Below are 27,152 nucleotides of genomic sequence, written 5' to 3'. Positions count from 1 at the left end.
TTGAAATGCTATATAATTACTATTTGATGTCAAGATATTTACAGTTTTCACTTTTGGACTCTATCCCTGTTTATAATAATTGAATAAGTATTTAAAATCGAAAGCAATCAAATTTGACAAAGTTTTCTGTCCTTTTTATTAAAAATTGTAAGTACAGGAGTAAGCTGTGACCTGCTTTGATGCCTCCATTATTCTTTTACAAAATTTTAATAAAAGCAAAACTTTTTTCAGCAATTTGCTATTCGGCACTACAGTCAAATCCGATTCATCAATAAATAAATTATTGTAAAACTAATTTTTGCATGAATTTAATGACTTAAACCCGAGATTATCGCAGTGGAGTCTCGGGATAGTTGTGTTCCAACGAAATGATTTTGTTTTTATTATACAAATATTTCAAAAATTGTACTTGTATATTTATTTATATGTATACATATAATACATATACAAAGCTCGTAAAAATTGTTTATTCACAATATTGCAAACAAAAGCATAGTTAACTAATTTTCGAGTCTTTACCGTTTAATGATAATACACAAAATAAGGTTTTTCTGTACACGTAATGTGGATTTATAAATCTTTTTATGCAGAACACTGGCAACGTAAATTGAGACTCCAAAAGAAATTAAAAAATTTTATGCCTAAGTTGACATTTTTCCCAAATCCCATTTAAGCAGCTTTTTAAAAATTCTTTCTATTCTTCTGCAGTATAAAAATTCTTTAATTAAAATTTTATCAAAATGAAGATAAAATTTATTCATTATTTTTGAATGAAGAAAGTTTCCATTTGATTTTTTTCTTGCTTTTTAATTTTTAAAGCAAATTTAAATATTTTCCTAACTTTATTAAAAGTAATAATTAGTTTTAAAAGTTCATTTTCCATGGTTACACCTATAATGCAATTTTCCTAAGAATATTTTAAATAATTAAAATATATTTATAGAGTTTTAATGTTTGTGCGTTGATGGCTTTTATTTTTCACAAAATTTTTAATGACAACAAGTAAAACTAAAGTATGAAATTTAAAGTTTCCAAATTTGTGAAGATATCATATGAATAGACTAGGATTTAAGTTAATGCAAGATTTTGTGAAATCTTGCATTAACTTGAAAATTCTACAATGTTAATAAATATTTATTGATTTTATTAAAAACGAGAATGGGTGGAACTGACCGTGTCAACTTCCTGAGGCCTTTACGATTGAATGATTTTAAGTTTTAAATGCTTAAATTACCACACTGTTTTACCCGACCGCAGTGTTTCATATTTCGTTTTTGCAAAATTTCAGTATTGTAGCTTTAATAGTTTGCAAGCTATGACCAAATAACTTTTAAAGCTACCATCGAAAGAGTCAAGTTACTTCAACGACTTTTATTGAAAAACACAACCGTAATAATATGTTTGGTTGTGAGAAATTTCAATGCTATACATTCCATTTCTAGGATATAACCAAAAAACTATTGAAGTTGTATGGTAGCTATTCGAACCAGTACCTCGATCACATTTTAAATTATATTAGAAATAAAATATGGTTCTGAGATTAATTGTAAATTATTTGTGAAAATTTGTTGAACTTAATTTTGTTAGTCACTGGGGCAAAGAGACAAGACTTAATGCCTTTTAAGATTTTTAACTTTGCTTTAGCATTTGTAATTTGTCCTTAACAAAAATCTGAAAGCAGGAGTGAAGCACGATTTTTAATATTTTATTGCAAAAAAGCCGACAAACTCATTAAATTTGACATATTATTGACATTGGATCTACATTTAATAAATGGGTGGTTGAAAGAAACATGACAGACAAAGTTGATTGCGATGTCTGATTTAGCAGTGGCCTTTAGTGGCCTTTAGTAGCGTTTAATTTGGAACATTTTCGGATCCATATTTGACTTTGCCTTAAAATTTTTTGAACAACTATTTGTAACTTGGTTTAACCAATTTGGTACAGTCTGTAATCGACATGTTTATTTGTCTAAAATATGATTATATCACAAAATAATAACTGTGGCGTTTTGTTATTGCGACAAAGCGAAACTCATGATTTTGGTCAAAAATTTATTGATGTTTTAAATTCAAATTCAATTCCAAAGAAATTTCTTAACTTTCGTTCATTTTCATAAATTTTAATTGGCAATTCAACAGAATTAAAAAATGGTTTTAATAAAAATAAATATTTTCCCATTTAAGATTTAAGTAACAAATAACAGTTATAACTCATTTATATATTAAGTTTTGACATTATTGAGAAACTTAATATTGGGAAAAATTAATAAGTTGTGGACTACCGAGGAGCACAATCATATTTTCTTTGTACTGGGAATATTTGATAAAAGTTTTATATAATTTTATTAAGGAAATTAAGGATTTTTCCAAAAATTATTGAACTACGAATAATTGTTCTTCATTACCTTTATAAACATCTTAATAAAATCTTCAATATACAATTATTTCAATTTGAGCATCAGTGCAGTTAGATTCCAATTAATTATAATTACGTTTCAATTTTATAAAATATTTTTCTTAGAGTTTATTGATGTTTTAATTTATACATCAATGATTAGAATCATTTAATCTTTTCTTTTTTCTTTCTATCTTTTTGTAATAAAATACAAATTTAGTTAATTATTATCAAATATTTTAGCAGCAATAGTTCTTTTTAACTTATAAAACTTTTAACTCTATTTATTATAATATATTCCAAAAATTCATGCCAACACTCAAGAGGATAACATAATTCTAAGCTACTTTTCTGGTATAGAAATGACAAAATAAATAAAAATCATAAGAAATAATAAATAAAATGAACCCATTTTACCCTGTTCAATTACAGAGTTTCTTTAGAATATCCAGAGTTCCTTTATACGAAATATCTATCTTATAGTAATTACTGTAATCAACTATTTAATTTTATTAAAATAAAGAGGAAAAGGATCAACTTTAGATTTTCTTTTATTTCGGTTCGCCACTTGTGCAAAGTCACCAAGATATTTTGCAGAAACTGCGTAGTTTATTTTATAGTCGTAGTTAAATATTTTAATAGTGAACTAAGCGTCGATATTTTAGTATTAAATAAATGTTGTTTTTTGGAATTTGCCAATTATTTTATTTTGCTATATTCATAATTGTATAAGAAAATGGTTATTATATTTATTATTCAATTAATTTAAGAATTTGGATATTGATAATTATTAATTAGTGTAATTAAATCCTTAAGAAAAAATCATGTTCAAGGAATTTTAATCTTTGGAGAAAAAATGTATTACGTGAATATTTCGAAATTTTTAATGCTATTTAATTGAAATATGTTTGAATGATAATATTCTCATATATGCTAAGATTTGATATTAAAGATTCTAAAAGAATATTTTAACGTTCAGGTTTGTAGAATGAAATGACTGAGTGCTTTTTTGTTTAAAGCATAAAACACTGATTTTAAAATTTCTATTTTTTTTTTTTTAATTTAGTGTTTTATCACCTCTCGTGTAAAAGAAACTTTCGTTTTTCCCCATTTTATGATTGTAGCTCAAAATTTTTTATTTAATTATATACTTATGTATTAGTTTTCGAGAGCTTCTTTTTAGCACTTTTCCAAAAATTTTTTGAAAAAAAGTGCTTATTAGTTTCACTCTGTCCGTCCGTCAGTCCGTCCGTCCGTTCGTCCGTCCGTGGACACTTTTTTTGTTTACAAAACTTCTACACCCTTGAAGATAGAAAGCTGAAATTTAATACGTACATAGATCTTTACTAGAAACTTATTTCTGTAGAACAAAATTTTTACCTATGTATCTCCCCTCCTCTGGAAATTATATCCCCCCAAAACACTAAAAATGGCCTTTTTTAACTATTTGTTGCAATGAAACCATAAGCATTTTTGAAATTTTGCAAACGCAGAAAGGCAGTGGCTTGCTTCATCTAGCGCTGTATAATATAGTTAAACGTTAAAAAAAAACAAAATGGTCGTTCAAATTTACCGTTATCTAAAGTCCTTTTTTTCGAAATTTTTTATGTCGTTTTTCTTCTAGACCCCAGCCTGTAGAAGCTTGAAATTTTAGGGGCTTTTAGACATTATCAAATAGTTCATTTCGTCAGAAGATTTTTTTGCATCTCCACCCCCTCACAAGTTATCGCCTCTTGAAATTTGTAAAATTAGAATTTTTGACACCTTATATTTTCGAAACCGCAAGCTTTTTCAAATTTCTATAAACGCAAAAAGCTAACGGTAAATTCCATGACACTAAAAAATATAATTATTTTTCGTAACTCGCACAATTAAACCTTAAAATCGAGTATTATGTTAACCCCACTTTATATTAATTTTTGCTTTATTTCAAAGACTGAATAAATCGTTCATCCTAAATATATGCAATCCTAGAAAGAGTTTTGTATATGAATGAAAATAATTTTAATAGTGTGATAGGTGTACATAGACTGTATTTAAAAGCAGAATTTTCCCTTGTTGAAGGGAAAAGTGCTACAATACAAATCATTGGTTTGATCCAACTTTATTAGCTATAGAAACAGTTCTTGGTTAGAATGCCAGGGATCTCCGGAATGGCTATTTGGTTTTGATAACTAATGTTCAAGTGAATTGCAATTATCTTAATTGGGGAAAGGAAGGATTGGGTAAGTAAAATGACAGCTTGCTTTGAAATGACGTCCAGCCTTGAGAAAGGAATAGATATTTCCTTATCCGATGCCTGTCTCGCAAGGAAGTTGGTGAGCACCACAATATGATCCACAGGAGCAGACATTTTTTGAGGCGTTACTGATTCCATGGATTGAAGAAGCACTCGAATATTATTCAAGGGACTTGGATGGATCTAGTGAGGGAGAATGCGTCAAGGATGTTGATGACCCTATTATTTGTCTAGGGCTGTGTTAATTGTCTTGTATTAGAGGCTCGCAACCTCTTCTCCTGCTAACGTAGGAATCCTTGGATTTATTAAACTTACGCCAGATAATAGCTAATTTTGATTCGTCGGTTTGTTGATTTCGCCGCGTGCTGATTTTTGAAATTTTAGTTTCTGTTTATTTTTTAGTGTTGTTATTTATCTTTCTAAGTAGATTCTCAAATATACTCAAATCAAGCGGCATAGGCCTCGAAGACCAAGGGCTTGAGGCATAGGAGGCGGCATCCTTTGGAGCCATAGTGCATTACAATGTAGGACTAACCTAACTACAAAAAAAAAAATTATTTTTTTTTTCATTTTTTGTAATTTTATGAAACAAAAACTCCCCTCAAAATCAGCCATTTATCTTGCTGATTTTCATTATTTCACGAATTTTTCGTCGTTTCTCAATATTAATTATCATAAAAATATTTTTGCGCTATAAATTATAATTATAACTGTAGCTTATGAAATTCAATCAAATGTATTTTATATGCTGCACTACTGCAATTAACTAATATTCTTGTCTAAAATATGTGAAATAAACTGGCATAAAAAAATCCGCACAGATTATCTCAGACGATGCAATGAATCATCAAACGAAAAATTAATCCGTCTTGAAATAGTTCAGTTTATAAGCGGTAAACCTAGATATTCACCTCAAATAACAATAACTGTAAATAATAAAATAATATTTTCGTATGAGTGTTGCATAAATTTCTAATATTGTCGACGTATTAAATTTAATAGCAGAGGTAATGTGATGCCACAAAATTTCACATATCTAGTTTTCCGCGGAAATGCACTTTTTGTATTTATAAAGGGCATAAAGGTTTTTAGAAAATAAAAATTTCAATGCTATAAAATTATATAAAACAAATAATCTAACTTTTTGTGAATTCGGGAAAGTATTTATTTAATTTATCTATTTAAGCGAGCTTAATTTGTTTTGTTTGGCAAGAATTCAATCGCATTCCTTTTCTTTTATCAAATAAAATCCAGGAACTTGTCCAAATTTCATCAAAGTTTAATCAAATAAAGAAAACCTTATTTTTATTCAAAATTTTTATAAGAACTTAATTTTAGTATGAGTCAATTTTTTTTCTTCTTTATTTTTTCTTAACAGATTACAAATGCACAATAATGTGAAACAACGTTTGCATTAGTCATAATGTAATTTTGTTTAATAATCAATTACATAGAATTACATCTAACTATAATAACGGAACCAACTTAGAGAAATCGAAAAAAACTTATTTCATTTATTTTATTTATGTGCTATTTTTTTACATTACCCTTCTTATACTTCGTCTAAAAAATTTCGCGTGATAAGATTTTTAGTTCGAATTGAGGCCCAAAGACAATGAACCGATGTACGAATATTATATTTGCATTTATCTTAATTTAATTTTCCAAGTTTTAAAACAAACTTTATCTTTCCCTATATATTCTACAAAACTTATGTATTATTCTGTACTAATAAAATACAATTCAATTGTTAAAACTTAATGCATAATATAAATTTTCGTATTCTTGTACGAATAACGTATTGTAATATATATATCCAATGCATTACGTAGGGGCCTAAATATTAAATTCTAAAAGAATAAATGATTTGCAAATAAACAAAAGTAAAAAGAACTTTTCCTTATAGCAAAAAAGAGAAGTAAGAATAAACAGTTGGTACTTTTGTCAATTCAAGATGTTTTCTTTATTATTGAAATAAAATTCCATGTTAGTTTGCAAAAACACAAAATATGTGCTTCAAAAAATTAAATAATAGAATTAAATTTTGTTGCGATGTTAATGCGAAAATTTTCTAAATACATAAAGTAAAACACAAAGTTTGGGTATTGTGAAGGATAATTCAAAATTTTTATTACTTATCTGCAGCAACAAAACTTGGGTAACAGAAAATTATTAAAGTTGTTTCTCTTGTATCTATTAAAGATTGCTTGGTAAATTCTAAAGAAACAAACAATTTAAATAATTTAAATAAAAAGCATTCAAATTAAGAACTGTTATCACTGATTATACTACTCTGGAATCCATTTCACGTTACCTGTCTACCCTCATGGACGTCTTTGAACCCTTTTTCTAATTCTCAAACTGCAGTTTTTTCAAATAAACATATGATGCATACTTTCAATCTCTTCGACCTTATCTCATGCTAAAAACGTGCACTTTCAATATATCAATGTTTAGATCAACCACAGCTCAGATCGAAGTACTAATATGACGAAAACTTTAAATGTTAATTATTTAAATTTGAATTGTACTTTGTATTTTGGAATTTCAGGTCACATAAAGTAATTCTAAAATTTATGTATTTATTCATTTATATTATTAGGAAATCCATAGAACACTTATTATCTATCTTAAAATTTTTCAAAGTGTGCTCCATAGATGATCGCAGCTAACATTTTTAAAGAATCTGACGTCATCGGGAGATGTTTTATATGGAATGATATAAAAATTTAATGTTCAAACGTTAATCTTATTCAACAGAACTTCTAAATTTTTATTTCATACACTTACTATATTATTTTCTCTCTAGATTCAATTTATGTGTTCAATATAATAAAATCGAATTTATTTCCTTTTCTAATTCATTGTTTAAATAGAAGCAATTTTATTAGAACTTTGTTTTTTATTCTACAGGTAGGCAGTTATTAGTAAACTTAATACATTAAAGTAAATTTAATAGAAATTCACATTTTTCGGATCGCGATCTTATTTTATCTAGACGAGATATTTCATGAATTTCCTTCTCCATTTTTAATGTTTGAGAATCAATCATATGAGATATCGGTATGTATATAGCCTGTTCCGTAGGAGAGCATTGACATACATATACAACCGCGTAGATTATCGTTAGTAAGGAAAACAATGGGCTTTTTTTGTAATTGGTTTAGGAGAAAGGGGTTTTTAAAGGTCAATTATTTTTGTTGACTTTATCGAAAGTGGAATATATAGTACTCTTAAATATACGATAGATTGCTGGTGCGATAGGCTATTTAACAAGCCCAAAGTATCAAACCAGTTAATTTTTTTAGATCTTTAATAAAAATTTCATCATGTCTCGCAAAGTTAAGGTTGCACAGAAATCTAATGAGACGGGTACCATTTTTTGGACAGGATATAACTTATTTATAAAATACATAGAAGTTATTTTTGAATACAATTGAAAGATTTTAAATTGAAATATAATTGAAATTGTGTGAATCATATTAATATATGGTTGTTCTTATACAACTCGTAGAATTATTCATATGCATAAATATCACAGAGTTGACAGTCAATTACAACCTATTCTAATTTTCGTAGCTTTACATTTCGTATACACTACGATTGTTAAAATATTAATAAGAATTCTCTTATATTTATTTCTATATGAGTTATATTGCGTTGGTTGCAAACTCTACATATTCCGCACGTTTTTATATTGTACATATTTACGATATGTGCATAGATTTTCATTCTTGTGCTTCAATATTTCTTCATCACGTTTCGCTCATAATAATAATTCGGAAAATTTTTTCGACAAAAGAATATACTGAGAATTGGAAGAGTTATAGTACGTACATATGTATATATTTTATTACTAGAAAATGTACGTGGAAAAACTATCCTAACTATAATTATAAGTGCTAGATAAAGTTTTTCTCAGAAAATTCCTTAGAATTTTTGAGAAAAAAAAAGGAAAAAAAAAACTTTTTCATTTAAAAAATGTACAACTTCAAAAGTACTATAAAGCATTCTAGAAGTTTTATAAAATGTATGTTGCATATGTACATATATATGTATATATAAATATATATGTAACTTAATGTTATATAATATATTTATAATATTATTATGCCGTGTATAACAAAATAAAAAAAATGTTCAAGAAATAGTTTTCCACTTTGTTTCAAAGTGGTACAACACAGGCTCTATATAGAAAGTTCCTTTTCAATAATGGTTAAAATTTTATATGATGTCGTTGATGATGAAGAAAATGAACTTCTAGACTAAATTTTTTTTATTATGTGTTTTTTTTATTTTATTTTTTTTTGTTTTATGTTTGTCTGATTATTTTCAATATTTTTACCCCATAGTATAAAAATACTAAAAGAAAGCCAATTAAGTGACATGAAAGAATGTATAAAAGTATGTATATGTATGTATGTATGGAGAAATATTAATAGATATTGTTGCAATAGATGACTTATATGTATAGACATACATGCCTCATACATTTTAATATATGCGTGTATATTATTTTTATTACGTACATTGCACATATAATATGTACATATGTTAGAGTATTAAGGCTACAAATTTGAAATTATCCTAGCAATTAATATCCTTTGAGAGTATTTCTCTTCATTTGTTTTTTTTTTATTTTATTTTCTCGTTTGTATTACTTTTTTGTGTGCTTCAAAAGTTGAGTGTAAAATTGGTTTTTTCTTTGTGATTATTTGTTTTGTTTTTTTTTGAAAAAGAAGAAAGAAAATATAACAGGAATATCCCCCTGTTATAAAGAAATGGGAGTGATGGAGTAGAAAATTTATTATATTTATAGGTAAAATATAATATTATGTACCTACATGCTGAAAAGTTATAATATGAGGGAATAAGAAAAAAAGTATGTGAATGAATTGATAACAAATTGTGATACTTGTTATTTCGAAAAGTGGGGTAAATTAGAGTAGTATACGAATTAGAAATGAAATTTGTTTTTTAATAATAAAAAGGTAATATAAAACTAATGTTACCGTTTTCTAATAATAACGTCGGAATTTTTTTGTATTTGAAAATTCAAATTCAATTTAGAATATAAATATTTTGAAGAGCTAATGTTTTATTAAAATATTTTTGAACTCATAAATTTTATTCAAATTTTAATGGTTAAGTGCTAAAACATACAGCATTTGAAATTCTTCACAAGAAATACATAGAAATCCATCATCCATTCAAAAATTTTTTAACACAAAAAAAAAGGATTAATAAAATAATTCTCAAGAAACAATTAGTTTTTTTATTAAAATTACAAATTTTGAAAAATTTGAATTTGAAACCTTGTAAGGGTTTTTTTTTCGTTTTTTGAAAAAATTCTAAATAACTTCTTTTAACACAGCAGAGTCACAATAGATTTGATATTAAATTAACCTAAAGTTATGTATGATTAACTAATCTGCTAATATGACCAAGTGTCTCATTATTTTTGAAGACGACAAAAATTTTGCCATCAAATTTAATAAATTTGACTTATCATAATAGTTTACAAAGTACAATAGTTTACATTTCACTCAAGCATCCTTGCAGGAAGCCGAATTTTCATACGTACATAGGTCTTTACTAGAAACATATTTCCGTAGAAGAAAATTTTTACCCATCTCCCCCCTCTAAAAGTTGGAGTCATTCAATGATCTAAAAATGTAATTTTTTCATTATTTGTTGTAACAACACCACACAAAGATTTTTTAAATTCCGCAAAGTCAGAAAAGTGGTGTTGGGCTTTTTCTATTCCAACATACTATATATAAACTTTACAAAAACAAAATGGGCGTCAAAATTTGCCTTTATCTAAAATCCATTTTTTCCAAATTTTTGCTATCGTTTTTCTTCTAGGTCGCTAGCTGTAGGAGTTTGAAATTTTAGTAACTTTTAGACACTTATAAATACATAGTTAATTTTGTTAGAAGAGATTTTTTTTCTATCTCCATCCCCTCTCAAGTTATTGTCTCTCGAAATTTTTGGCATTTTATATCTTTGGAATTGCAAGTAAGTGCCATGTCATTAAAAAACATAATTATTTTTCTTAAGTTACGCCCTTAAATGCAAGCAACCCTTAATCAACTCTTAAATTCAAGCATTATGTTAACACCTCTTAAATTTTTTTTTTTTCGTTTTATTTCCAAGATTGCATTTTTTGCTCGTTCTAATTTGGTTGAAATTAAGTTTAGTAATAGAGTAAATAGTAGATTGTTTTTAAAAGCGGTATTTGAACTTGTTGAAGGGAAAACTGCTATATTACAAACCATTGGTTTTAGCCGACTTTATTTTTTATTTACGATTTCTTAATGTCATATTATAAAGAATGTTTTATTGCATACTTATAGGAAACGAACCAAAATTTAAAAAAAAAATTTAAAGCCATAACAGACAATTGTTATACTTTACCTTGATTGATCTACACTATTAAATGGTAATTATAAAAGATATTGCATAAAACTTAGTGTCTATACAACAAGTTTATGTCTATTGGTTTTGAGTTTCAGGGTTGAAATGAATTTACTTTATCAGTGATTAAGTAATACCGATGTACAATGTTATATCCTTTAACAATTAAAATTTTATTAAGGTTACTATCAAACCGTGGACCAATAAATTTTTGTTAAATAATAAATTTAAAACTCAAGCAATTTCGAATATTGTGAAATCTACAATATTATTTGAAAAACGGCTGCACTGCAAATTTAGAAATAAACAAAATGCATTCTGATAATAGCGTTGTGATGAAACACACATAATGATAAAACAAAAAAAACACAAATTTTTTTATGCTGAATAAGGATGAATAAGGATGTTTTTCTGTTGATTTGGTTTAGTCTCTTCTTCAAACATATACATACACATGTGGGTATTTAAATTGAAAGTCCTGTTTGTAGTAATTACTTTTGTGCGTGATTACGATACATTTATAATTGGAATTTTTTTGTTTTGATATTTATTTGTTTGTGTTTTGAATTAAAAATTAAGTGTCCGGCAGTCAAATCTTTTACTATATATGAGTTTTATTTATATTCAAAGACGTGCCTATTAGAAATCGTGTGTGTAAAGTTTTTTTATTTAAGGTTTTTTCGAGATGAAAATTGTTTTACATACAAATATCCTTTTAGATATTAAGCACATTTATGTTCTATGGAAATTTATTTTATGTTCACTTTTTATTTGAAATAGGTAATTGTATATACTTCAAATTTGATTGATCTACGCTATTAAACAGTAATTCAAAAAGAAATTGGATAAAATTTAGTGTCTATATAGAAAGTATATGTTTATTGTTTTTGAGTTTGAGGGTTGAAATGAATTAAAGTAAACTTTGTTACGGGATGTGTCCAGAATTCCTAAATAAATTTCTTATTTTTATATAATAGAATAAACGTTAATAATTAAAACTGATTGTTTCGAAAATATCTCATGATTATAGAAAACAAATCTTTAAATGCCAAAGTAAAATAATAAGAAAGGGAGAAAGAGCTGTGTAGATGGAAGGAGAGAAGTGAGAGATAAAGAAGAAAGAAATGACATTTAATTGAAATATGAGTATATGCTATATATACAGGGTGATTCTGAAAGTCATACAACAATATATACCATTGGTTAGAAGATCGAAAATGAATAAAACTTTTGTTCCGGACTGGGTGCCAAATCTTAAGGGTTTCCGAGTTCCAGGGATTTTAACGAATTTTCATGAAATTTTTACTTATCCAGGTTTTTTGATTATGACTTTGGTGCTGAAAAAAATAGAAACTTCCTACAAACAGTTTAAGAAAGGTGTAGTAAAGGACTTAAAATAGATATGCTGCTGTATTTTATGTATTTTCGGAATACCAAGCATCCGAACTTTAAAGAAAATAAAATTTTTCCCTTGATTTTTTCAGTGTTTATTAGCTAGATAATTTCGTAAGAAATTTTTAAAACTTTGAATTTTTTTATAGAATTTTGCCCAGCTGCTTAAGCTTTAATTTAAGTCCTCAAGCAAAAAAATTTTTATGTTACAGAATATGTAGCACTAAAAACCATTTCTAAGTCAAGATTTTAAAGACGCTTAAAGGCAATGATTTTAAGCGTTGTAATTATTTACTATCATTAATTTTGCATGACGAGAGTCACTCGAAAAAACAGTTGACATTTTTAAGAGCCGTTATTTTGATAAAAGGTCTGAATTTTAATGTTTTTATTGAAATGTAACAAAATTGAAACGAAATTTTATGCAAACTTTTAATTTGAAAAACAAAAATTGATTTTAAAAAATTTCAAATTTTTGAAAAGAAAAACTAGAATTTTGTATTAGGAAAAACAAAAAAAATCTAGTAATCAAAAATTTTTTTTCGAAACTTTTCTTGGTAAAAAAAATTGATAGGTTTTTTATTTTGCCAGTTTTTATAAGAAATGGTACCTATATGGTTTGAAATTTTTAAATGCATTTTTCTGATATTGGGTGCGATATAAAAATTTGAAAAAAATATTTTTGAAATTTAGGTACCATTTGGCATCGGAAGTTACTGAAATTATCCAGCTGAAACGAATTTTTAAAGGTATGGCATATAAATTTGAAAATTTATTTTAAATGAAAAAAATATTTTTTAATAGGAAAATTTATTTTTTTTTAAACCAAAATGGAGTTCGTGATATTTGCATCATGAAGCTAATAAATAATTAAGAAATAGTTTAATGAAATTAATAAATTTCAAACATTTTTCTACAAAAACTAAATTGGCATACGGTTGATGCACCTAAAGAGGTTTTCCTGCAAAGCGATTGAATTTTTGTATAAGGAATTCGTATTTTTCCAAATTTTTTGATAAATGAATATTAAATTGAATTTAATTACATTGTACATCTGGTTTGAATTTAATTGAATTTGTAGTTTTTGTACCTTATCTTCTGTAAATATATTTTAAAAAATTTCTTGCGAAAGTATCTAGTTAGAATAAACTGAAAAAATAAAACAAGGGAAAAATTTGATTTTCCTTAAAGTTCGAATGCTTGGTATTCCGAAGGTACACAAAATACAAAATCATCTTCTTCAATCTTCTAACCAATAGTATATGTTATGTTGTTATATAACTTTCTGAATCAACCTGTATAGCACAAAATTAATGTTAAAGTTTTATATAAAAATTGATAACAACTTTCTAATGTTTATCTGTAGAATCAGTTTCATTAAATTGTGTGCAAAATTAGAAACAACTAAGATTAATTAAGTAATTAATATTTTTATAAAGGAAATAATTGCAATGTAAGAGTAGATTGAATTGGCTCTTTGGAAAACTAAAGAACTCCGAAATCTCAATCATGGTAAATATGCTATTTTTGGATTCAAGACTTAAGTTTAATGTTATTTTAATACATTTTTTTATCCGCACGAATTTTTGAGTTTCATCGAGCAATTGCTTTTACACGGTGAAAAAATGTGTTAAAGAAAAAATTTACTATTACCTTTAAATTTCTAACTAAAATATGTTATACCTAATAATTTCATTTTACTAATTATTTTATATTAGACCCCAATAATCTTTGTCTTATATAAAGTTATTATACAAGAATATTGATCTAAAATAATTATTTCATAATTATTGCAATAAAACTCGCAAAAATAATAAACTTGCTCTCAATTGCTTTTGGAGATATGTACGGTAGCAAATTTGGAAAAATATGTAACATATACAATGTATAATGTATATTTGTACTCGTATATTATGTACACGAAATACAAGGAAAATGAGAGATCTTAGTATGCCTTTAACCGGTTTAGATTTCGAGAATTTGAATAATCTTTCGGGAGTAGTTGAAAAAGGGGTGAATCAATTAATTTTAACTTTAAAAATGATTCATAGAAAGAATTTATTGAAAATCAGAAGATTTTATCAGAAGAGTTGTATCGTGATCAATTGTATGTATATCGACTTTAAATCGATAGCACATAAGTATAACAACATAGAATAAAAATTAGGGGGTACTGGACTTAAAAAGCATCGGGTATAATATTACACTTGCAGTATTCTATAATTTAGTTGACTCTACTCACTACTATATTTTACATTAATTTCTTATGAGGAAATTTCAAATTTTGTTTCAAAATTTAATTCGTTTTTGATAAATCACTCGTATTAACTGAAATAAATTCGTAAATTAAGCCAAAGAACGCGTACAAATTCGAAGAAACCTGAAATTTTACGTTTAAGTTGCCAATATACGATCTGTCAGTAAGATTAAAAGCAATTGAGTGCAAGAATTTTCGATCTTATTCTTGAAATATTTGAATGTAATTCTGTTAAATAATAATATTATTCGTGTTTCTTGTGATCAAAACAGGACACTCCGATATTCTTATTGCAGAAGCAAGCTATAATTACTTCATCAATTTTAGATTAGATTTTGAAAACAAAACTTGTCAAGCAAGAAGCAAATTCGTATTATAGCTATTACTAGCGATACGTATTAGTAGTATTCTTTTTTACTAGAAATTTTACTATTCTGTTTAATTCTAATAAGAATAGTAAAACTTCTAGTAAAAATTTCTATTAAATTCTTGTGTTGAAATCTATTCTGATGCTAATTTTCTGTTTACTTTTTTATTACCTTTACATATGATTGATATAGTTTTGAGTGGACTTCGGATTCAGAGAATCAAAAGTCCATAATTCTTACAAAGTTACAATAAATTCGTAACAAGGATCTAAAATAATTACGTAACATGTTCTGACATTAATATTATTTTCAATTTACTTAAGCATCTTTTCAAAACATCGCAGTAAATAATTTAAAGAACTTGAATTATTTATATAAAATTTTTAACAATACTAACAAAACAAAATTTTTCTTTCCTAATTAAATTTACATTAAAAAATTTATGTAATTGCTAGCTAAATTAAAATAATATTCAAAGACTGAAGCTAAAAGTAGTAGAGAAGCAATATTGTTTGTCACAAAACTTTTTAAATTAAATTTTCATCTACAATATATAAGATTAATAAAATTTTAAGATTTCAAGTACTTTTTGTTGTAAAAGGAGAAAATTTTCTTATCATTTTTCATTGATTTTTTTTTATAACTTATTTTTCTTTTGCGGTGATAATAAAACAAAACTATACAACAAACAAAATTTATTATAATAAAAAAAATCCGAAACTTTTAACATTGGTTTATACTTACATTTAAATTTTTCATCTCTTAGCAATTCAATACGTCTTCTATGCATTCTTTTGGGAGCATCACAACGTGCACCACTAGTTTCAATTGGATTTTTGTGCAGGTAATCAGCCAACCACCTTAAATTACAATCGCAAATGAACGGATTTCTAGCTAGATGTCTGCAACGGAAGAAAAAGTATAAAATGTAATAAAAAAATGCCAGAATCAGTGCAAGAAATATAAAGTAATAAATGAAGTTCATTTTTTGTTCTGTTTTTTTTTGTCGTATATAGAAAAATGAAAAGATTTTATAGAATTCAGAGTATCATTTTTGTCATGCTTCAAGTTCACATTCTCTTTTCGTCATTTAATTTTATATTACATGCTCTGAAATCATCATCATATAATAGTCATCACTATCAACAATATTGCCATCATTATATAGCCCGCATCATTACCAGAATGAATCTGTTGCAAAAAAATAAGAAAAAGAGGAGAACTATAGGTACAACAAAAAAATAATGAAATGTGACGGGTGAGTCAACTAACTCTGGTGTAACCGGATGCATTACTAATGTTGGTAGCAAATGACATGGTTTGTTTTTTTCTTTTGTTGTTGTCCTTTTTTTTCCTGTGGTGTGTTTATACAACTTGGTGTACAAAGATGTATATATGAACTTTTTATATATTTTTATGTTTCAAACTTTTTTCTTTAATATTTTGAAAAACGTAACAAAAAGGGTAAAAACTAACAAATGAGAAAACAAACTATAAAGTAGTTAAATTAAAGATTTTTATAAAAAAAATGCAGCTAAAATACTTTTCTTGTGCCTACACATACTAGTATGTGCATACGTCCATGTACACATGTACATACATAAACATATAAAATAATTCTATAATGTTTATTATCCTTGTGTTTTTTCCAATTATGCTAGAAAAAAAAATAATTCTGTTTTTTTCTCTGTTTTAAGTAAAATAGAAAGCCTTAATTAAAAAAATAAATTTAGGAAATATTTTGCATAATTAAAGAAAATTTTTTTAGTTAAGTGAAAAAAGAAAAATGCCATGATTTAATAGGGAATTTTATAGCCAGAAGGGTTTTTATAATATCGAAAAATTTTTTTTTAACTTAATTTTAAAAATTAACAATATTTTCTTTACCAATTTTGATGATTAATTGCAGATAGACTGAAAAGAAAATAAGCATAATTTGTAAAGATTTTTTAAAGTGCAAGAATAATTTAAATTTTGTACGAGCCTTTCTATTTCTTCTACAAATAAAATTAAAACATTTAGCTGAGCGAAACAAAACTGCGGCGATTAAAAAAAGGTTTTGCTATTTCACCTCTATTCTTAATCTCATGTCTTTCAAACCGTCTCGGAAGCAGGTTTGTCTATGTTGTGTAATATTCATATAGTTTATTGATCTTGGCAGAAAGTAGGAATTAAAATGCTATAGCTACAAAAACTTATTAACTTCTTAGCTTAACTTGAATACGTAAATGTTCCAAGTTTTCATGCGTAAAATTGTCAAAAAAATTGTTTAGATTTCATCAACGTATTTCATAAAAATGAAATCAATTTCAAGATAGTCTATCACATAAGTACAATTGTTGCAATTTGTTTGTGCACAATTCTCAAAACTCTACTGTATGTCTTATATGTAGTTTTATAGTTAGTGAAAAAACAACATTTTTTTAAATTAACTTTATTCTATAAAAAAAATTAAGCAGTTTTAACCTGTGTACACTTTCACCTTTTTTTTTCAAAAATTCTTTTTATAAAAGTTTTTTTATAACTTTTATTATTGAAAAACTTTAAAATATTAAAAAAAATCTAACTGTAATATTAAAATGAAAAAAAGTAATTAAAAAAATTTCGATTATTTTTAACTTAAGTTTTATGCACTTAATTGTAAGAAAGTTTCATTATTTTTTACTCAAAAACATTTCAAATTTTTGTTAAAGATTTAATGGATTTATTTCATTACTTTTATTGCGAGATTGATTTTTAGGTGAGGTTTATGCAAAAGTACAAAATATGTATAATAGTTACAAGTAATGCCGTTTGTCCCTTCGAATTGCGAAATATGTCGATACCAGGAGGTATTCTTTGAAATTTTAAAATATGAACTAAAATTCTAAACAGTGGGGAAAATAAATATAATGAAAATAAATATGATAAACAGTAAAAATCTGTTATAACGTATATCGGATATGACCAAATATCGGTTATAGCGCACAAAGTTATGTGCATACGTATATAACATGTATGGAAAACAATTGAGGCGGTAAGCGGACAAAGGGGTTAACTTACATTTGCATTTGAAATATTTTTTTCATTAAAAAATTGTAAAAATATTAATTTTCTTGTTACTTTACGCCCATGTGCACTGTCAATCTCATCTTCTAGTCCACTTACCTCTTCAATTGCTAATAACGAAATCGGTTTTAACGAAAAACTAGCTAATGCTAATGTTCCCACTCGGTAAAAATAAAATGTATCCAACCTCCTAAAGTGGAATTATTATACTAATTTAAATAAGAGGACTTACTCTTATTTAAATATTAATTGACTTTTTTTAATAATTTGAGTTTTGTTATTTTACAGTAAATTCTTAAAGAAATCACACACAACTTCTATTGCATTTTAAATGTAAAGGTAAAGGTAAGAAAATATATATGTATATATTCTACTGCTGTTGAACTATGCGGTAAAGACGATTCACCATGAAAATGGACAAATTTTAAAAAATATGTACAGTCAATGCATTTCCTGTCACACTTAGTTTACACCAAAATATTTCTGGTACGCTCTTGTCTTAATATTCTAGATTTAAATACAGGAAGAGGAAGTACTCATTTATATATCATAAAGTATCTTTCTTACTTCCTTCTAACAAACAAAGCATTTCGCGATTTAATATTTGCAGCACTTTAACGGTTTTGTAATATTTATTTAGTGTTTAAAAAATAAATGTATCCATATTTCAGCAAAATTTTTAAATGTGGCCAGTTTGGGCATTTTAGCAGATTTGAGTATCTTTGTATCCACGATAAACTTAAGCAAAAAATGTACACAAATGGATACAATTGTATCCATGTGGAAATGCTGGTTATAGCGAATGTTTTTACTTCCGCGACGTTTCTGTTTAATAAACCGTTTTTTACTGTAGTTTCTTTTTTTGTTTAGTTTTTTTCATCTTTTAATTTGTTGAAAAAAAGAAAATTAGAGGATATGCGGAATCGTTACGGTTATTATTGAGCTCACCGTCTATATTAATTGCCACAAAACCTTAAGAACCTTATTGTTTTTTATATACCTAGTGGGTTATTACGAGTATATTCACATACCTAGTTCGCCTTAAACTTTAGCACTGTAGTTTAAATATTTTCTGAAATATTATGAAATAACTTTTGAAATTGACTACAAAAACTAATGTAATCTCAATGGTTTATACAAAAAAAGACCTTTTACTAATTCTGAAAATTTCAGAACTGGACCGCAGTAATAAGCTGATTTTATCCCCAATTTTAAAACTAAAATTGCCCTGTTGTCAGAATAAGATCCGCTACATATATTCAATTTTAATTTCAAGGAAAATTTGAGATTGAGGTATTATAAGTTCGTATGAGCCAGAAAACTGAGGTAATCAAGTGTTTGAGCGCAGTTGGGTATTTGTAAAAGAAATACATATACCAATGTACATTCAATATGTCCAAGTGTTTGTATTATACACTTGGATTTCTATCCTTTCAATTCTTTTCCTTATAGAAGTGTTATTAACACAATATAAAATTTCAATTATAATTTACTTTGTTGTATAATAAATATAGGCTTTGTTGTTTATATTTTTAATGTAAATAATTTAATTTTGAATTTTTTATTGACCTAGCCATACATAAGCAAATACGGATACAGAAACATATAGATTTTTTTTAACATTTTTGTGAAACAACAATATACAAGGGCTTTTATATTTTATTCATTTTTTAAAATCCTCTTATTATTGTTTTTAAAATTGAAAATTGTAATTGAAATGAAGAAAACAAAAAAAATCAATTTTAATCGCTTTTTTCTTATTTTTACAATATTTTTTTATTTGTCCTTACTTATTTTGTTATTCAATATAAAAAAATCTCTTGTCAAATAATGCATTTTGTTTTTTATTACACTACACTTATATGTGAATATGATTGCATATCTCTTTACACATCTTTGTATTCTGAGAACTAAGAACCCTTGAACTTCAATCAGGAATCGTATTGTTTGCAAAAGTAATAATAATATCCTTGATTGAACAGATTATAAAAGAAGAAGGAAAACAAGAGACGAAAAATATCAATTTCCAATGATTTTGTTTTTATTTTCCAAGCTGTTAAGAACTTTTTTCTTTAAATACTTTTTTTATCAACCGCACTGCATACAATAAGGGAGGTTATGTGATGACAACAAAATTTGCATATCAAGTTCTCAGTGGGGAAGCGTAAGTAAACTATTTTTAGAGAGGCGCCGGTTTTTTGGTCTGTCGGTGTTTGGTCTGTCTATCTATGTCTGAACGCGTGAATCTCAAGTTCGGCTGAACCGATCTTCGTGAAATTTTTTATGTGAATTTGTTTTGGCTTACGGATATAGCCAAAAAAACTTTTAGAATATATCAGATCTTGGGAACTGGACTTTTTTACGCGCCAATTTTCATTTTTGCCCATATAAAGAGAAATTCCTTGAAATTTAATATTTAAATTTAGATTGTTAAAACAATGAACATTTAAATTTTTTGGAACGATCGAGGCCGGAAACATATTTGGGGGCTCTAATCATCTAAAAAATGTAAAGTCGCATTTTTTACCATATCGACGGAACGGATTGATGAAATTTCTTGAAATTTGATGTTTGAGCTCTGGTTGTTACCGAAACTAACTGGCGAGCTTTGCAGGGAATTCGGATAGTGCAAAGCGAAACTTTACTAAAAGCCAAATTTACATTTTTCGCCATAAAAATTGGAAAGAAAGGTTTAAAAGACATTTTTATAATATTCTGTAACACTTTCACTTAGTTAGACATTACAAATTGCGGTCGGTTACATGCTGGTCACATCAATTTTTTTTACATATTCTATTTTTTTTGTTTGAAAAAAGATTACAAACAAATTGAGCAATTTTTATTTTTTTTTAGGAAAAGATTATAAATATTCAATTTATTTTTCATGTTATATTGACTAAAAGTGTTATATTGAGTAAGGCAAACATATAATAAAGATTTAATGCACAAGTATTTATAATATATGTATGTGTTTTGGGCAAAGTTGCTGGCTTAGCATAATGCATAATGGAACAATAGTTGGTAAATTTGAATAATATTGATACCAGTAAATTAACAGTCTGTTGCTCCTATTCGTCTACTTTTCAAGTAAGAGTAGTTTTTTTTTGAAATTTTGTAGTTCATATTTTCCTAATATAGTTGATAAAATGTGCCGAATTCTTATAAAGTGAAAGGTTAATTTTGAATTAATATATACATTATGTAGCTATAGACAGACAACAGCAAACCAGACAAATTATTGAGGTAAAAATAGTATTGTAAAAGTAGCAGTTCGAATATTTTCAAAAAAGTTACAGTAAGATAACTGTTAAATATTTAACTACTAAGAAGTTATAAACATTTTCCAAATTTTTTTCTTTCTTCTGTGAATAACACTTTGTTCATGCGAAAAAAATCTGCTCAGTGAAATCGAAATTGAAATATTTACAGGATTCTAATAGTCATTCTTCAACTGCTCTCGATTTGACATAATAAAAAATTTAAGTTTATTATAATATAATTTTTGTATGAAATGTTTAATAAATATGAAGTTACTCGTAAATACTACTTGTAAATTTAACCGCTTTGCCCGCACCATACATAATTATGCTATTATGAACATTAAGTAATATGAGTTCTACATGTACAATCTCAATGTGCATATAAAAAAATGTCTATTAAATGTTTATATATTCCAAGTATCGAGCACAATGAGAATTGCAAAAAAAGGAGCATCGATCATTTTTAAAGTCTATCCTGTGCAGACATAATCAGCCTACACTTTTTTTTAAATAGAGAACACAACAAATCATCCTCTTTTCTTTCTTTTTTTTGCAAATAACGGTAACTTTTGTTCTGTATTACTTTTATCAGAAATTTTAAAACCGTATAATTTTTTTTATTTTTTTTATGTCGGTTCATACTTTGTGCAAATTACATACGTACTATTTAACATATTTCTTTATGTTTAGTTTTTTTTAATATGCTCGCGACAGGAACTCTTTTTCCATTCTATTATTTTTTTTCTGTTATTACTCATATGGAGCGTCCTATGATAAGAAGTCATTAAGGTCAAAAAAGGATGAAAATTAAGTTATTTTCATTTTATTTTTGTTTAGAATGAATATGAATTTCAAATAAGAATTTAAGTCAAAAGCAGATTCATTTTACAATTTTTTTTTAATTTATAATTGTTTAAAAAACAGTTTCGAAATAAAGGATAAAATATAAATATTCCTCTCAATTCGCGGGTAGCATATAACCGATTATTCAAAATTACGTTATGTACAAAACTGCGCTTGATTATATTAATCTAAAATATGTAAGCAAAGCGATGTTGCCTTTTTAGTTTTTATACTTTATCTTATGAAAAATTAAAATTGCCTAAAATATAAGCAGAAATTAGCTTTGGGAAATAACAGTTAAAATGGTCCAAAATGAAGTCCAAATCATTACAACTTTTTATTTGTTGATAATATTGCAAGTTATTGAGTTGGCGGTAGGTATCATTGAGTGGCATTTTTCGGAATAATTTTTATAAGTTCATTTTGGTCACAAACCTTTTGCATAAATTGATAACAAACTATTCAAAAATCTAGTACATACATATTTGAAAATGAAATTTCTTAATTAAGCAAATTCAAAATAATTTTTGCAAAATTCTTACATTGTTTTCTAGTTCTCGATTTTTTTCTCCGATGGTAAAAGCTGTATACAGAATTAAGCACTTGTAACAAAAAAAAATAAAAAGGGCTTAGAGTTCCAAAAAACCATGCCATTGAAACTTTTCGGATTCGGATCCTCAAGTTATCTTTGGTCAGATGGATTTATAGGAAGGTTTTCGGCTAAATATACTGAAGATACTTGTATGGTCTGCAATTTTGTTTTGGAACTTTTACAATATAAGTCCTTTGCGAATATAAGTTCAAAGAAAGTTTCTAGAATGGTCTGAAAAAAGTAAAGAAAAATATAATCATTTTCAAAATATTGAACAGCCTTGTAACTTTTGATTAGAAATAATTTTGAAAATCTATTCTGAAGGTTTTAAGGTCTTTTTCTGAAAAAATTGAGGAAAGTTTTTTTTTAGTTCAGTTCAACATACTAATTTCGTCAGCTTCGAAATATCCTTCGGGAATTTTGTTCAATTGAACATGTTTTTGTTTATGCCACAAAATTATAAACGAATAATTTTAGTTTTAATTCAATCCGAAAATTTGGCATTTTGAATAACATTTCTGTTTTTAAAAAAAAACAAAGAACCAGTTGTTGCAAATGTTTTTATGTTTTCTTCTTTTGTTGTTGCAAAATTTATTTTTTAAATGCTTTTTTTTCTGGTGTACAAATTATGTTTGTGTAGGTGTAATTCTATTATTTTATTCCAACTTATGTAAATATATAAAAACAAAAATTTTATACTTACAATGTTTGAATACTTTTCATTGAATCAAATGTTCCATTTGCCATTGACTGAATATTGTTGTCATATAATGAAAGCAGGCTTAAGCTATGCAAATCTTTGAATGAATCTTTACGAATGCAAGAGATTTCATTAGCATTCAACAGTAACAATTGTAATGATGTTAGTCCTTTAAATATGCCAGAGGGTAAATCCTTTATTTTGTTTCCATAGAGAACTCTGTACCAAAATAAGAGAAAGCAAAAAAAACTATAAGTATTTTTAAAATGTTTATTTTTTCTTTTTTTTGTGTTTTACGAAAATCATCAAGAATAATAATATCTGGAGCACAATATATAAGTGGAAAAAAGGCCAGAGGAGGACGGATTATTATATTATTTCAAAATAAAAATGTTATTTTTTTATTTATTTAAAGGATGAAAAAGAAGAAAATTCAGTTTAGAGTTGAAGTAAATATTTGAAATTCTTCCTATTTAGACTTTATAAATATGCTTGCAATTTAAGAGAAAGAAAAAGAATAAATTAAAGATGCAACTTGCAAGAATTGTTGTCAATCTAGCAAAAAAATTAGATTTTAGATATTAAATAGAGCTATAAAGTGAAAATCAGAGTGGTTATTAGATGCTTTTAATATATAACAAAAAAAATGAACATAACAGCGACTTACTGTAAATATGTGGTTGTTTAATTTAAAGACGCATCAAGGAAGAGAACTTTAAAGTTGTTGATTAGGATAAAGGTAATCAATCAAACATAAGTGATAAGGGTATGTTTTTGACGTAGTTTTAAAAGCCAATAATACTTTTTGCAGAATATTTATTTCACCCAGTTATGCAAAGAACGAAATTGTCAAAATTAGTCAAAGCTTTCGAATTTGTACGAGAACTGCTTATTAAAATGAATGAGAAAAACAAAATAAGTTTGCTAATTCAACTTGTTAATGTCAATAATAGTGGCGCTAGTTTTGATTTTTATTTAAAATCTCCTGTTACCAAAACCGAAAGGTACCTGTTACTTTCTGAATGAATTTGGCATAAAATGTTAAAAATTAATTAAAACAGTTTGCTCTTTTAAAAGTAAATAATCTTTTGGTTGCAGTGCAAGTGTTTTTCCGTTGTTGTTTACAGTGTCATTTCATTTAAAAATACGTGCGTTTTTTGAAAATTAAAATAGATTTCTGATAAAAGATTCGATAAAATTAGACAGTGACCTTTGATTGGGTGTGTTGGCAACCTCAATCGAGTAGTATAGAGAAATAAATAATGTTTTAGGGGTACGATGTTCTTTCTTGTTGTATTGTTGAAATTGTTTTATTTTATATTTTCTATTTACATTTATGTCTATTTTTTTTTATAGTGAAATAAGAGATTAAAAATCTCTATTCAAATACAGGAAGAAAGCAAAAAAAAGCAAAAAAAGATATTAAAAGCATAAATAAATAAGAAGCAAATGTTCTTCTTGTGTAAGTATTTCTGTAAAAGAAATGTAAGCAGATTAAACAAAAGCCTTTTTGACAAAAGATGATTAGTTAAAAACGTTTTATTTCTATTGTGCGGTTGACTATATACCATGGTGATGAACTAAAATGTATTAAACACAGATTATTTAAATGAATCATTTACTGAATTTAAAAAGAATCATAAAGAGTGGATGCTACTTCAAAAATACGTTTTATTGTTAACTGTGCTGCAAGTAAGATTTAAGAAAACAATAGAATTTAGCAATACTTATAATGAGAAAGTGAAAAGAAAATTCACACTTTGAATATTTTTATTTCCCAATCGCTACAATTCAAATGAGAATGTGTTTTGGAATTGCGTATTTGCAGATTAAATACTCAGAATATCGAAGATTCTTGATAAAAGCCTCCACTCTGTTATTAGCATATTACTCTTTATTTATTTTTAATATTAAATTGTCTTTTATTTTTAAAATTTAAGTTATCAACATCGAAATTATATATATATAACATAACTTACATGCATTTTCTAAAAACAATGTTGTATAAATTTTTATAATGGTTGTGTAAATTGCTTTTACGTCTAAATATTTCCGCGGCATTAGTAAAAAGTAACATTACGATGCCGAAGTTAAACTTTTCATAAATATGCACTATAATTTTTAATAACTCAATACGAACAATTATAAGCGAAGAGGTGAGTGGAAACAGTTTTACAATAATTTTGATATCAAGGTATGTTTTTGTGACTTTTATTCTGACTAATTTGCTTTTATTTTGCAATCGATTTAAACTTTTGATGCTAAAAATTTATTTTGATCTTATCTGTCACACGAAGTTTATCTTTTGGATTTTAACTTTTTTAAAAAAAAATATTTTATTAAATTTTCAACTGTTGCGAACAAAAGTTTCAATTAAAAACTATTTTTTTGATTGATCGAACTCTTGCGTCATAACGAAAATAAAATTTATTTCTTCATTTAAATATTCTCAAAAGAAGCCAATTTGTAAAATCGGGTTTAAAAAAAATGTGTTAGAAATATTAAAAATATTTATGTACGGAAGTTTTAGAGAATTTTAATGACAATATTAATTTGTTTGAAATTTCTTCAGACAACTGCAGAACAGATGGATGACGTAATCAAAGGAACGAGTTAAAGGCAGAAAAATTAAAAATTTTTCTTTTGTCCTCGAACTGGACTCAAACCAGTAACTTACCGCTTTCTAGGTGGACGCTCTAATAACTGTGCTACAGAGGTATGAAGAAATTGCCGTCGAAATGTTCTTAACTCTGCCTTGTACTGTAATCCACATGATTACTAAGTATTGTTTACATTGAGATGCTACATGCAATCTATTATTTGAAACACACAATCACAAGAACATATATATATAAATAGGTATTGTACCTATTACACTAATATACTGAATGTTGTGTTTGAATTTCATTCATATGATCACCAACTGATGACTGAAAGCATTAAGAAATTTTTAGAAGTTTAAAGAACTTTAGTACAAAACTTTTCAAAACCAAAGTACATATTCAGATAAGAAGCTCTGTTATCATACCATCTTCTAACATAAAAATCTTCTTTGTCATATAATTATTAGGCTACAATCAAAATTTTCAAATTTTAAAAGAAATATTTTATTTTTACCAGTTCGCATCAATTTTAATTAAGGATTACAAAAAATCTATAATTTTATACATAAAATTATACAAAATAATTATTTATTCTTCTAACACTTGTGTGATTGACTCGATTTATTACTAGTCCTTTTAGTAAAAAATAAAAGAAGCATTAAAAATTCTTCAAATTGTTTAAAAAAACCACAAAACGTACAAAATCTTCACTCCCAAATACATGACAACTTTATAAATAATAAGTAAATCAAAAATTTTTTCAAATGAAAAAACGAAAACTAAAATTGAAAATTAACCCTCCTTAAAAATATTCAAAGTGAATTAAATTCAATCAATATCACTAATCTGACATTAACTCATAAAAAGATCAAAAACTAAATAGTTCAAAAAATTCCACCAGTGAAAGACACAAAAAAACATAGACCAAAAATCTTTTTATTCAATAAACTTTTTTTACACTATAAATTGAAATTTCATATTTTTTTCCCATTCCTTACATTTAACCAAAGGATAATCGCATACCAACAAATTA

General features: G+C 26.2%; 1 protein-coding gene across 3 annotated transcripts in view; it reads right to left on the bottom strand.

Annotated features, from left to right (window-relative positions):
* LOC129606292 (protein slit) overlaps positions 1–27,152 on the bottom strand; it is a 220,591-nt gene that overhangs the window by 62,635 nt on the left and 130,804 nt on the right. For all 3 annotated transcript variants that reach the window (XM_055516533.1, XM_055516534.1, XM_055516535.1), the window contains exons 9-10: positions 23,520–23,735; positions 15,818–15,975 (exon numbers count right to left, since the gene is read on the bottom strand). In XM_055516533.1, coding sequence (XP_055372508.1) covers positions 15,818–15,975; positions 23,520–23,735 — 374 coding nt within the window. The remainder of the gene's footprint in view (positions 1–15,817; positions 15,976–23,519; positions 23,736–27,152) is intronic.

Source organism: Condylostylus longicornis, unplaced genomic scaffold (assembly GCF_029603195.1).
Source record: "Condylostylus longicornis isolate FDR11 unplaced genomic scaffold, ASM2960319v2 ptg000018l, whole genome shotgun sequence".
In the NCBI taxonomy this organism is placed as follows: domain Eukaryota; kingdom Metazoa; phylum Arthropoda; class Insecta; order Diptera; family Dolichopodidae; genus Condylostylus; species Condylostylus longicornis.
This window is presented reverse-complemented; position numbering and strand designations above follow the sequence as displayed.